Consider the following 12623-nt stretch of genomic DNA (forward strand, 5'->3'; position numbering starts at 1 on the left):
CCAAAAAACTAACACAAATACATCTAAATCTTAAAGCTTTTTCTATTCTGGAAAAAATATTTTTTTTTGAGACCCTTGCAAAATTGGCATTATTTACGCCAAAAAACACTTAACAATTTTCCTTATTTCCCCTGCAATTCCTATTTTCCACAATATATATTAATGCAGAATCCAATTGTTCTGAGTAACTCAATAGGCACAGAGAGTTTGAACATCTCTTCCAATTTATCCAGCCTTCACCACCTTCAAGACCAAATAATTCTTCTACAAGTATTCGTAGACAGATGAACTGCTTCATTCAAACAGTCTGTTTTGAATTCTTGGAAGTTGCGGTATTTCCTTGCTGTCACTTGGATAAATTCGGAGTTGTAAACCAAAAAGTGATTGATATTCCACAAATATAATAGACTTCAGTGCCATAGATTTAACAACTATTAGAACTTATTTAAATTTTTTTAACTAATTTTGGATTTCAAAGTAATATAACTCTCCTATATTGACTACCTCAAGTCATTACAACAATCGCCTTAATTCCAATCTTTAACATTTATTTATTTAATTAAATAACAATAATTTTTTTGTTCAAACCCATATAAAACATTCTAAGTGTTGTGATTTAAACTCAATTATAATCTAAATAAAAAAAGTCCATTTTATATAGTGTTTTTTTTTTCAACAAATTTTTTTTTTCTAATAAAACGTAAACGTCTATTTATTGCGCTACTGCTAATTGTGTTTTCTTCACCACAATTGTGTCTTATATTTTGTTTTTCAAAAAAAAAAAAAAAAAAAACTAAATACCATAATAATTTAAAATATATTTATTTAGTCAACACTTTTAACTACTTTAACTCCAACAAATAGTCTGTATTTACGAACAGCAGCAACAACAACTGAGAATTTCTAAAAAAAAGGGTCACGCATTACGATTTTAAAAGAAGGATGTTATGATTTTGTTTGGAAAATTGTTACAGGGCCTTGAGGTTTAGTGTATTGAAAATCAAGTCATATTTTTTATTGTCCAATTCATTTTCTTTAATATGTTTTTGTTTAAGTTTATTTCACTTAATTTTTATCATTACATTAAGTTATTAGTTTAAATATTATTTTCATAGTATTTAAGTAATTAAGAAATATTGAAATATTGCTCAAATTATAAAAATCAAAAAAGTATTCAATTTTAAATGAAGAGGGTTTGTTATTAAAAAACAGTTTTTTAACGGCAATTTAATTCAAACATCTATTAATCAACCTTTCATAAATATTTCAGTAAGCCAATAACTTGTATTCTTTATTAATTAGATCACAAACTAATAATATAATGAGAAGACAAAAAGCAAAATGTACGTTGAATATTAGAATAGTTAAACCACTAATATCCACAAGAAGTTAATTTAAACTCTGTTTATCATTAAAACACAAATATCTACAAAGTTTTATAGTCATAAAACACCAAATAAGAGCGAAAATATAACGATACGGATAAATTTAATAATGATTTTATATTTTACTCACCCTAAATAGTCATGATCTTCTTCTCATTAATTAGGCATTAGTTAGTCTATGTTTACAGAAGTTTTGTTTGGAATTTAGATTTCGACAACGAACCAATACAGTTTTAATAGAGATATGATGAAAACTACAATTTGTCTTTCACTTTTTTTAAGGACTGAGACGTTTATGAATATGATGATCTTTTATCATTTGGTAGCAAATCTAATTCTCAAAGGTTTCTAAAACCTGAAATTAATTTGAGGTTGACTTGAAAAAAAATACATGAGAGCAATATTCGGGCGTGCGAATCTCATGTACCCTTCTCTAAGGTATACTTTCCGAATCTTTTTTTCAAAATTTTTTTAAAAATGTTTTTTTTAAATTTTTTTTTTTTAGTTTAAGAAAAAAAATTTAAATTTATTAGTGAAACAAATTTTACAACCAAAATTTTTTTTGGGTGAAAAAAAATTCAGGGTAAAAAGTATTTTTCCCGTTTTGACCCATTGTTGGTACGACTTTCTTTGTCCTTATATACATATGTCTTGGGAAAGGTCTTTGAAAAATATATTGTATGATATCCATATTGTCTGTATTAATGACTTAGTTATGGAGGTAATCCTGGTTTTTTATATCTCAGCCACATGTGGGCCGATTGTTTTGATATTAACCGAGCCGGTAGAATTCCCGATATATTGATGTATGAATCATGTATGTAAGTTATTTGGGGGCTACGGAAAGTTGATTTCAACATACATTTCTATTTTATTAAAACTGTTTCTCAAACTGACAAAATGTTAAGAAGGCTATTATTCGTAAATGTATATCAAATTGTTCTTAAACGTTTGACATTGGATAGCAAATCATTTCCAATGAAAATATGATTTGCTACATGCATTCCCATACATTTTACCCTTAATCCAGACGAAATATATTTATTAAACACTGTATTATGTCTTTGCTAACTTGATTATAGTGTCTTAGCTAAATGTATACGAAAAAAATATGTTTTTGCCTGGCTTTAGAAGATACGACGTTTCGGGGAAAATACAATAAAATTCCATTAGTTTGTTTTAGTTACCCCCTTAGCTGTTTAAAAAAACAATAAGGAGGGATTATAACGCCATCACTAATTACAGCTTGTGCCTAAAAGGAGTCTCGACTAAGAACTGAAATCAACCTATATCTTCATACAGGATGCCGGAACTCCCAAACTAAACTCATAAGTTTTATGGTCTCCACCAATTTCCAAATAGATTTTTATTGGGTACTCCACGACAACAAATTATAGGTTATTAATTATAACCAAAACGAATGCATGCGGTTAATGCAAAACTTCGATAAATTGTAACGCGGTACAGTTAGACGACGCCAAACATTAACCAATGCGAGAGTCAAACGCAAAACTCTCGAAGGCAGCCTGATTGCCCTTAAACGATAATGGCAATGACGCACGAGTTCTTTCTCCACCCAGAGCTGAATTACGAATGTTAATGATCTTTGCATTTAAACAATCCGTATAAAATAAAATGATAACAGCTGTTATTGTCTTTTTTTCTTTGTTTAGATACAAATACAACTGTGATAAAATAAGACTTTCTTGTTTTTTGAAAAAATTTATAAAATTAAGACAGTCATACGATTGTTAGATTTCCATCCATATCTTCTCCTAATGTCAAATAGATTCATTAAAAATTAAGTTTTTCGTGCTCTTCTATATACAGTTTTGACGGATCATATTCTGTGGCAATTCTTCTTCATATAAATGCCATTCAGCCCAGAATGACATATTGGGGAAGTGACAGGAAATAGGCTTTCTAGTATAGCAAAAACAGCTGATAGTCTTTGACAGCATGTCAAATTGATTTTGAAAATTCGAATAATAGAACATAGTAAAAAAACTTTGATATGATAAAAGGAGTTGATTTGATCGTTGATACTCATTATTAAATTAAAATAATATTATTAATATGTTTAAATTTAAACTAAATTAGTTCAGTGAGATGTCACAGATACCCTTCAAAGAGAGCGCTTTGATAAAGATTTCTAAGCCTCTTTTGCCATTTTTAATATAATTTAAAAATCATAAAATAAAGGAATCATCATTACCGGATTTAATATAAACATTAACTCAATTCTAATTCTATTTTTTTTAAATCCGAATAAAAAATTAAAAAAACTTTTCTAATTTGAGCAATATTTCATAAAAATTATTCTTAATTTTAGTTTTACTGTTTAGTTTTTCTGTAGTTTTAAATTTTTCTAATTTGTTATTATAATTCTCTTCGAGATAAAGTAGATGATAGTTAACTAAAAATTAAGTAGGTCAATCTAATATTTATGTTTCATATTCTGGGGCCTTAAAGTAGATGGTTTGAATAAAAAATAAATGTGTAAATTGAAATTTTGTAAAAAAACAACATCTGTAAAGTTTTGTAATATTTGGTAAATATTGGTAAAGAGTGAACGATCAACGAACGTCATTAAAAAAAAGAAGACAAAGTGAACTCATATATAAAAGTATGTGTGTGTGTGTGAGAGAGCGTGTGTGTGTGTGTGTCTAAACTCCTAAAAATATACTCGTAATTTCTTTGTATTTTTTTTTCTAATCTACGAATACATACTTACAACATTTTAAAACAGGCAGTGTATGTAAATAATAGCTTTCCTTGTGATTTTACTAAAAATAAAATAAAAATACTACGAAAAGGTTTAAGGATTATTTTCTCTATAACGCTCTTTTTATAAATATAAAACTCTCTCTCTCTGTCTCACTCTGAATATGTATCTGTGTGATAACAAAGGATATTGTTTTTGTACATACATAGATAAAAAAAACATATGATTTAATTTATTTTGTTGATTTTGTGTTTAATATGATTTGAGTTTAATTTCTGTTAAAATACTACTCCTACTACTACTACTACATGAACTACTACTACTATTACAACTATATGTATATGTATCAATATAATACATAGGCTGTGTTCGCTAGTTGGATACCAGAAATCACAGAACTGGCTGCCCAAAGAAGCAAATATGGTGGAACTTATAGCAAGGATCCTAGAAAAAGGTACACACCAACAATACAAAAACAATAAACAAACAAAAAATCCACCACCAATCAAATAAAAAAAATCAAAATAAAAATAAAAACCAACATGCAGCTGTACCGCCTATTTCTCTCAAATTCAAAAAATATTAAAAAAAATCTCACCAATTTAGTATTAAAAACTACACACAAAATATACATTTTTTAACAAAATTTTTCTTATTAATTTTTCTTATATTTAGTAATTTATTTCAAATTTAATTTCAAATTGCATAATCAAACATTTGTTTTTCATTTACATTTTTTTTTTGTTCAAAGAAAAAAATTAAATCAAAATGTTTTGTTAAAAATTTGACTCTAATATTAAAAACTCACCAAAGGCTTTTTTGTTTGATAAATAAAATTTATTTAAAAAATATAAAATATTTAGAAATTTAAAAAATTGGTTTTAAAAATCCATTTTTATTTACCTGTTTGTTACAAAATCGAGTTAAAAAGGCATTGATTTCTTGGCGGCATGTGTGTTTGTGTTAATTTAAAATTTTTTTAAAAAATTTAATGAAAAAAAGAACTTATTAAAATAATATTTTTAAAAAATAGGTTATCTTTAAAATTGTTTTTTTAAACCCATTTAAAATTAGGACACTTTAATTATTTGACCATTTGGTGGTTACACATTCTTCTGTAAATCACTTAAATAAATCTTCTTTGTGTCTTAAAAAAAATATAATAAAATATTGTGGCCCTTTCTTTAAAAAGAAATTTAAAATATTTATTCAAATATAATAATTACATTAAATATGTTTGGTTTTTGTGTTTTTCTTTTCTGTTATCATTTGTTTTTTTTTTTAAAAATATATATATATTTTTTTGAATTTAAATCATTTTGAAACCATTTTTAAAACAACTACTTACATTGTCCTTAAAATTTTTGCATGTAATTTTTAATACATACATAAGTAGACGACTTCTTTCAAATAAAAGTTTATTTTTTTATTTTTTTTTAAATTTTGTTCCTTGATTTCTTCCATGTACCATTCTTCATATAGGGAGATTTTAATTTTTTTTAATACTTAATGTGCTTTTAAATTTAGATTTTGTTGATTTTGTATTGAATTGCTAGTGTGAATTTTAGTAAATGAGGTGTATAGATGGAAATAGTATTTTTATAAAAACACAAATATGTGTTAAATGTATTTCGGAATCTCTAAAAAAAAACTTGAATACTGCTTCATATTTATCATTTGCTGTATGTGTTTTAGGGTAAACCAAGTTAAAGGTGTATTCAATTCTAGATTCAAAAATATGAATTAGTTATTTAAATTCAGTTTTATAATCATTCTCTATATTTTTTTAAATTTTTTAAATAATAATAATTTATTTTTTGAATTTCCATATTATGTAATATTTAATAAAGAATAACGAATTGAATAAATGTGAAGAAATTCAAATAAATACTATCCTTGAATAAACAAACAAATAAAAACTGCAAACAATTTTATTTGCAGCAATTCCATACGAAAATTTTGTTGCAAAACTGAATTGTGTCTTCGCTAACTTACTTATTGTGTCTTAGCTTAATGTATTCGAAATTAATACGGCTAAAGCTGAATTTCGAACAGATAATAAAATGGTATTTCTTCCGTAGACCAAAAATGTAATGTTAGCGACCTTCCGCTTGTCTGTTTCTATTTGCGTTTTAGCTATCAGTATTAAGTAAAATAATAACAGCTGTTATATTTCAATTTTATTATATGCAGATGCAATCGTGATCTAATAAGACTTCCTCATTTTATTTAACTTTCCGCAGATTAAGAGATTATCAGATTTTCATCCGTATTTTCTATCAATATCAAATAGTTTCATTAAAAATTAAGTTTAGGCTATCCCATTCGTATTATTCTATATACAATTTTGACAGATCATATGGTGTTACAACGTTCTTCTTCTTCGACTTAACACAGCTTAGTGTATTTGACAGAACGTCAAAGTGATATTGAAAATTCGAATAACAAAACATAATAAAATCACTTTGATATGATCTACCGTAAACGACTTGTTCTGATCGTACTGAAAGTTAAATTAGTTAGTTCAACTTGAATATTTCTGTGAGATGTCGCAGACAACCTCCAAAGACTGCACCTTGATAAAATGGCAGAATTTTCCGAACGACTTTTTTTTTATAATTTCGGTATTACTTTCGCAGCCGAAGCTATTGCGAAAATTTCTGGTTCGAAATTAATCTAGATATTGTACAGTCTAACAGATAATCGAAGTTCCAGATTAGCACAGAAACCCAGGAAGAAGTACGGAGTTTCCTCTGGTCGTTATTCTTGTCTTAAAAGTTCCGCCAATCAGATTGCCTCACCCATACTATGTGGTATGGTCCCATGTCCAGTATGGTAATGCTTCAGTTCCCCTGACTTTGTGAGTTTTTAGGTCAAACTGGTAGATGTGTTTCTGATGAAAATATCAAGAAGAAGTATGTCCAGCATCGTAGCCAGTCTTGCTTGAAGAGTAAAGGTTATCGCCACTGCGATCTCAAGACAGTCTTGTCCCTTGAATTTTATAGAATGAGTAAGTACATCCAGTGTACAATAAAAATATGTACATATCTTCTTACAAGTGGGTCAAAATAATTGGCTTTTTAGTTGGGAAAAAATCAAACAATTGATTACGTTATCCCAAAAAATTTAATAAAATGAGTTTTTCTCATATTTAAATATATGTTTTACATTCAAATAGGATGAATAGTCGAACAGTTGAAAAGTTGACATTATGTTTTGACTATAGAACCCGAAGTCTGAAAACACACACAAATATTTGGCTTCTCTCGATAATTCCAGAGAAAAAATTGTATTCTCACTGGACTTGAGCAGTATTCTTCCTCTTTGTGGAGTGTCTAGTGCATTAATCTTAATTTTACTATCTAAAACTAAACTTGAATTTATAGTTCTGCCCTTGATTCGTTGATCAACCGCTAAGCTGCATAAGGCTTTGAATATTGAGGATGTATTTACTGCAAGACAGTTTCCACTCACTCCCTTCCAATAAGCGTGTGTTATGATTTGCAAATGTTACTCGGTGATAGGTTTCTCTTGGCACGGACGTCAAACAGTCTTTCCATTACTGACTAATTCGGAATAAAAACCATTGTATTCCTAAAGAATCATTAACGTTGACATTTTTATTTGAAGTTTATAAATATTTTTTGAGAGCTTTTCAAACAAAATAGCGTATTTCATTATAGCTCTAAATATTGTGAAGAGTTGTAATTTCAGCCTGGATAAGTTTGTCATACTGTGGATCATTTTTTATTTAATGTTAAGACCTTGACAAACAACATTCTTGAACCCTCCTCAATTTATTATACAAGAATTGATCCGTTTAGTATTATAGGTTTATGAGTTGTAGTTTATACTAACTGAAGAACTTTCATGTTAGTGTCCGGCATAAAGAGAACACGACATATTAGTGCAATTATTTAGCGTTCTTATGATTCTATTAACTATTAACCCTCATCTCACTAATATGTGGGAAATCACACAAAATGTGTATTTTTATACCCTTCACCTTCGTGAGAAGGGTATATATAAGTTCGTCATTCCGTTTGTAATTTCCACAATATAATTTTCCGACCCTATATTCTGGATCCTTATAGATAGCGGAGTCGATTAAGCCATGTCCGTCTGTCTGTTGAAATCAATTTTCTTAAGACCCCAGATATCTTTGGGATCCAAATCTTAAATAATTCTGTCAGACATGCTTTCGAGAAGTTTCCTATTTAAAATCAGCAAAGTCGGTCCACAAATGGCTGAGATATGAGGAAAATGGTTCAAAATCGGAAGAAAAAATTTTTATCACAAATTAAAATCCAAAAAAAAAAAAATTTTTAAATTTAAAATAACAATTCGAAAAATTTTTTTCCAAAAATAAAAAAAAAAATTAAAATTTGTTTACCTAATAATATTTAAAATTTGTATTTTGAAGTATATTTTGGTGAAGGGTATATAAGATTCGGCGCAGCCGAATATAACTCTCTTACTTGTTTTTTTACATTTACAATAAAATTGATAAATTTAGCACAAAAAACTCATTAATATATTGAAAAATATTTTGTGTGTGGTTTTCAGCACATATGTATTTTCTATGTATTTTGCACTAAAAGCTGCATTTTTTTGTCTGTAAATGTTTCTCCCAAAAAGGTTTATTATGTAAAACCGAAATGTTTGTGTAATATATGATGAAGATAAATAAACTAAACTGAAAACCAGATACAAAAATATAAGATTAAATATATGTAGATGGTAAATCATGATTTTGACTATGTGTGGAAAACAACACATAAAGGTAAACATAGTAGGGTTTTTTAGGGTGAGAAAAGTGTTAAGGCAAACTTGCGGACGCTTGTAATAATGCACAATGGAGTGAGTTTGTAACCTTTTGCTTAAGTGTGCTCAATATAAGGAATGATAGTTTTGTTATTTTTAGGGCCTGGCTTAAAACAATAACAAAATTCAAATTTATTTGTTGTTTTCAATATAAAATAAGAAAGAAAATGTTCCTTCGTATTTAGTGAAAAAGGCCCTTAATTTTATTCAATATTAATAATAAAAATATGTGTGAGTTATCATGGGAGCACCACCGACCCCTTACTTTGATAAAATATACAAAAATATTCTATAATTAGTTTAAGCACTGGCTTTTGTTCTTCCAATGCCTCTCAGCAAATTACTAACAAAATCAACAAAATCCAAATTTGAAATAAATAAAATGCTGAATTGCCCTTTTAATTTTTTTTTTTTAAAAATTGCTTCATTATATTTTTTGAAATATTTAAATTAAAAAGAAAAAAAATATCTAAGTAATTTACAGAAGTTAATTTTCGAAATAAAAAGCAACAACAACAACAAAAAAAACAAACATGTTACCACAGAAATCGATGAATATGTCGATTTTAGAAATTCCATTTATTCCGAACAAGTATTTTTTTTATCCAAAATAAAAATTTATAATAAAACATTTTGATACAAAAACTATAAAATTTTATTTTTCAAGACGAAAAATCATTTGAGTAGAGCTTTCACCAAAGAAAACCATAAACAATTACTTTGTATTTTTATTACACTTTAAAGCTTTTTTGTTTGGGTTAAAAGCTTATTTTTTTGAATTTAAAAAAAACAAACAGACTGTTGTTTAAAGCGGTTTTTCATTAAAAAAAATTATACTAAAATTAGTTTGGAAAAACTGAAATTTTCCTTTCATTAAAGACCTGAAAACAAAATGAAAAATCGAATGTTTGAGTTAATGCAATATTTATGTTTTAATTTTATATAATTTATATATTTTTGATATTTTTTTTTATATTAAAATATTTAATTTCTTTTACTATTCTAATTTATAAAGTAGCTAATTTATGTTATGGTTTTATTTTAAAGTTACAAAAAAATCAAGCTTTTGTTTAGTATTTTCTTAAAAAAAACAAAAAATTACAAAAAATTTAAAAAAAAAATAAACAGTGTTTGACTTAACCCAAGATTCCTTTACATGTTGTTTAATTATAATTATTTTGTTTTATTATTAATTAATAAATAAATTCATGCTGTAGTTGCGTTTTTGTTGAAAAATTCAAATAATTTTAACACAAATCGTTCGTTCTCGTTCGTTCGTTTGTTTTGTATTTTTTGTTAATTATTTTTTTGTTTGTTTGTTTATTTATTTTATGATAAAATAACAATTAAATCATTCAATCAATAACAACTAGCTTAATTAATTAATTGTGTTTCATTAATTTTTGTCTAACATTTGATTTTTAGTTTATACTTTACTTTCTATTGAAATATACTTAAATATACATATATTCTAATTACAATAAATCTTTGGCAATTTTTTGTTTAAATAAAAATTCACCTATTTTTTGAGTAAAACTTATTTTTTTTTAAAAACAACCATGTCGTTTCAAAATTATTGCCACGTTAAGTTTTGTTTGCTTGCACACACAGACTGTATGCCGCAGCCACGCATAATTTTCCAAATATAAAATGTTTGAAAATGAATAAAATAATTTACAAAAAAAACTATTTCAAAATAAAAATATACTTTATATGAAAATTGTTTTATAGGTTAGAAACGTCATTGTATTTATAAGTAGTTCCCTGTATTCAAATTATACATACATACTTACATAGTTAATGGAAAAAAGTATTATTTTCATATGGTTTCTGTTTCAGTTTCTGTTACCATTTTATTTTTCTCGTAAATCGTTTCTGAAATATATATTTGAGTTGTTAAACTTAAATTATATTAATTATTCTAATTATTATTCTTATTGTTCTAATAATAAAAAAGAAAACACACATACCAATCATATTTACACGTTTTTTGTTATTTTTGTTCTTTGTTTTAAATTTAAAACCATGTTTTTCTATCTCTCAAAATTTTTTTTACAAAAAAAATTAATTTAATATTTAGATTGTGTCTTAACTAATGAAACACTTATTTGTATTAAAACACATGTCCCCAAGAAATCGCAGCCTTTGGTCTTTTACCTACAACGAATAAAAAAAATGTTTAAAATGAAATCAATTTAATATAAAAAAAGCCTTTAGTTAACAACAAAATATTTTATTACTACTTATTTTTTAGTTTTAATTTAAGTTTTTTTAATTGTTATTAGTTGTCTACAAGTGCTGGAGGTAGTATATCTAATAGACACTCGAAAATTTTTAACCAAATTATATTAATTTTTTCAATTTGTCTATTATGTTTAAATTTGTTTTGAAATTTTCTGAATTTCATTTGTTCAGAAAACTAAGAAAATATACATAAACCTCTTCTTAATGGGAAAAATGCTCCCAGAGAGAGCGTCCTGCATCGATCGAAACAAATAGTAGTCGAACGGTGCAAAACATTCCAACCACTTGATTCTAAATACTTTTTAACAGGTAACATGCAAAATGTTGCCGAACATTGTCGTGATGTAATATTACGGTTTCATGTCTGGCCTCATATTCTGGCCGTTTTTCTGACAATGCTCGCTTTAAACGAATCAGTTGCATTCGGTACAGGATTCCTGTTCAGCAGCTCATAATATATATGACCCTTTGGAACTACCAAATACAGATAATTACTTCAGCGCCATATTATTTGGCATTGGTGTGGATTCGGCTGGTTGGCCGGGCTTCATAGCTCCATTTTTCATCGCAAGAAATGATTCTGTGCCAAAAATGATTTTCTTTTATACCATTCACGCAGCATTTCAGACAGACAATATCGTCTCTTAGCTTCAATTCGTATGATACACAATTTCACTGCGTTTGGATGAATTCTGCTGCTTGCAAACGTTTTGAAATTGCTAATTGAGTAGCTCCCAATGATTTCACAAGCTCTTGTTAAGTTTGGCAATAGTCTTCATAGAGTTCTTAGTCTTCAATTGTGAAAATAAAAAATCAAAAAAACTTCATCTTCAAGATCAAATTTTTTTAACCGTTCAAAATTCAAGGAAACAATCAACTACAAAAATGTACCTAAGATCTCAATAAACAACTTTCTAGAACATATGAACTTCCTAGGAATGATTCCTAACACCGTTTAGGTAGGAATTAAGTGTTTCGGCCATAAACTATTAAATAATTATAAACTAAAGCATAATTTTAGGCAGCTTTAAAAAAAAATTATTTCGAATTCAAAATTCAAGGAAACAATCAGCTACAAAAATGTACCTAAGATCTCAATAAACAACTTTCTAGAACATATGAACTTCCTAGAAATGATTCTTAACAATATAAGGTAGTAAGGAAAACTAAAGGAATTAAACTAAAGCATAGTTTTAGGCAGCTTAAAAAAAATTATTTCTAAATTTATTTCGAATTCTTTAAAGTTTTTGGCGATTTTGAACTTAAACAAGTTTTTTGATTTTATGTGTTCTTTATGACAAGGGCTACTACTTTGCCTCAGAGAGTAAATCAAAATTCCGAACTGTTTGCAAGATATGAGCCTGAGAATATGATCACTTTTTTTTTTTGCATAAATGACACCGAGGCCCCAAATCTGGGAGGAACTGCTCTTTTTTTTTTGGTCT

At 27.0% G+C, this 12623-nt stretch overlaps 1 protein-coding gene across 25 annotated transcripts in view; it reads left to right on the plus strand.

The window, feature by feature from the left end:
• The window catches only part of slo (calcium-activated potassium channel slo), a 155815-nt gene that overhangs the window by 58272 nt on the left and 84920 nt on the right, over window positions 1–12623 (plus strand). Inside the window, exon 7 of one of the 25 annotated variants that reach the window (XM_065516332.1) lies at window positions 4473–4564. The exons of the other annotated variants lie outside the window; for them this stretch is intronic. Coding sequence (XP_065372404.1) covers window positions 4473–4564 — 92 coding nt within the window. The remainder of the gene's footprint in view (window positions 1–4472; window positions 4565–12623) is intronic. 25 annotated transcript variants of the gene reach the window in all.

Source organism: Calliphora vicina, chromosome 1 (genome assembly GCF_958450345.1).
Source record: "Calliphora vicina chromosome 1, idCalVici1.1, whole genome shotgun sequence".
NCBI lineage: Eukaryota > Metazoa > Arthropoda > Insecta > Diptera > Calliphoridae > Calliphora > Calliphora vicina.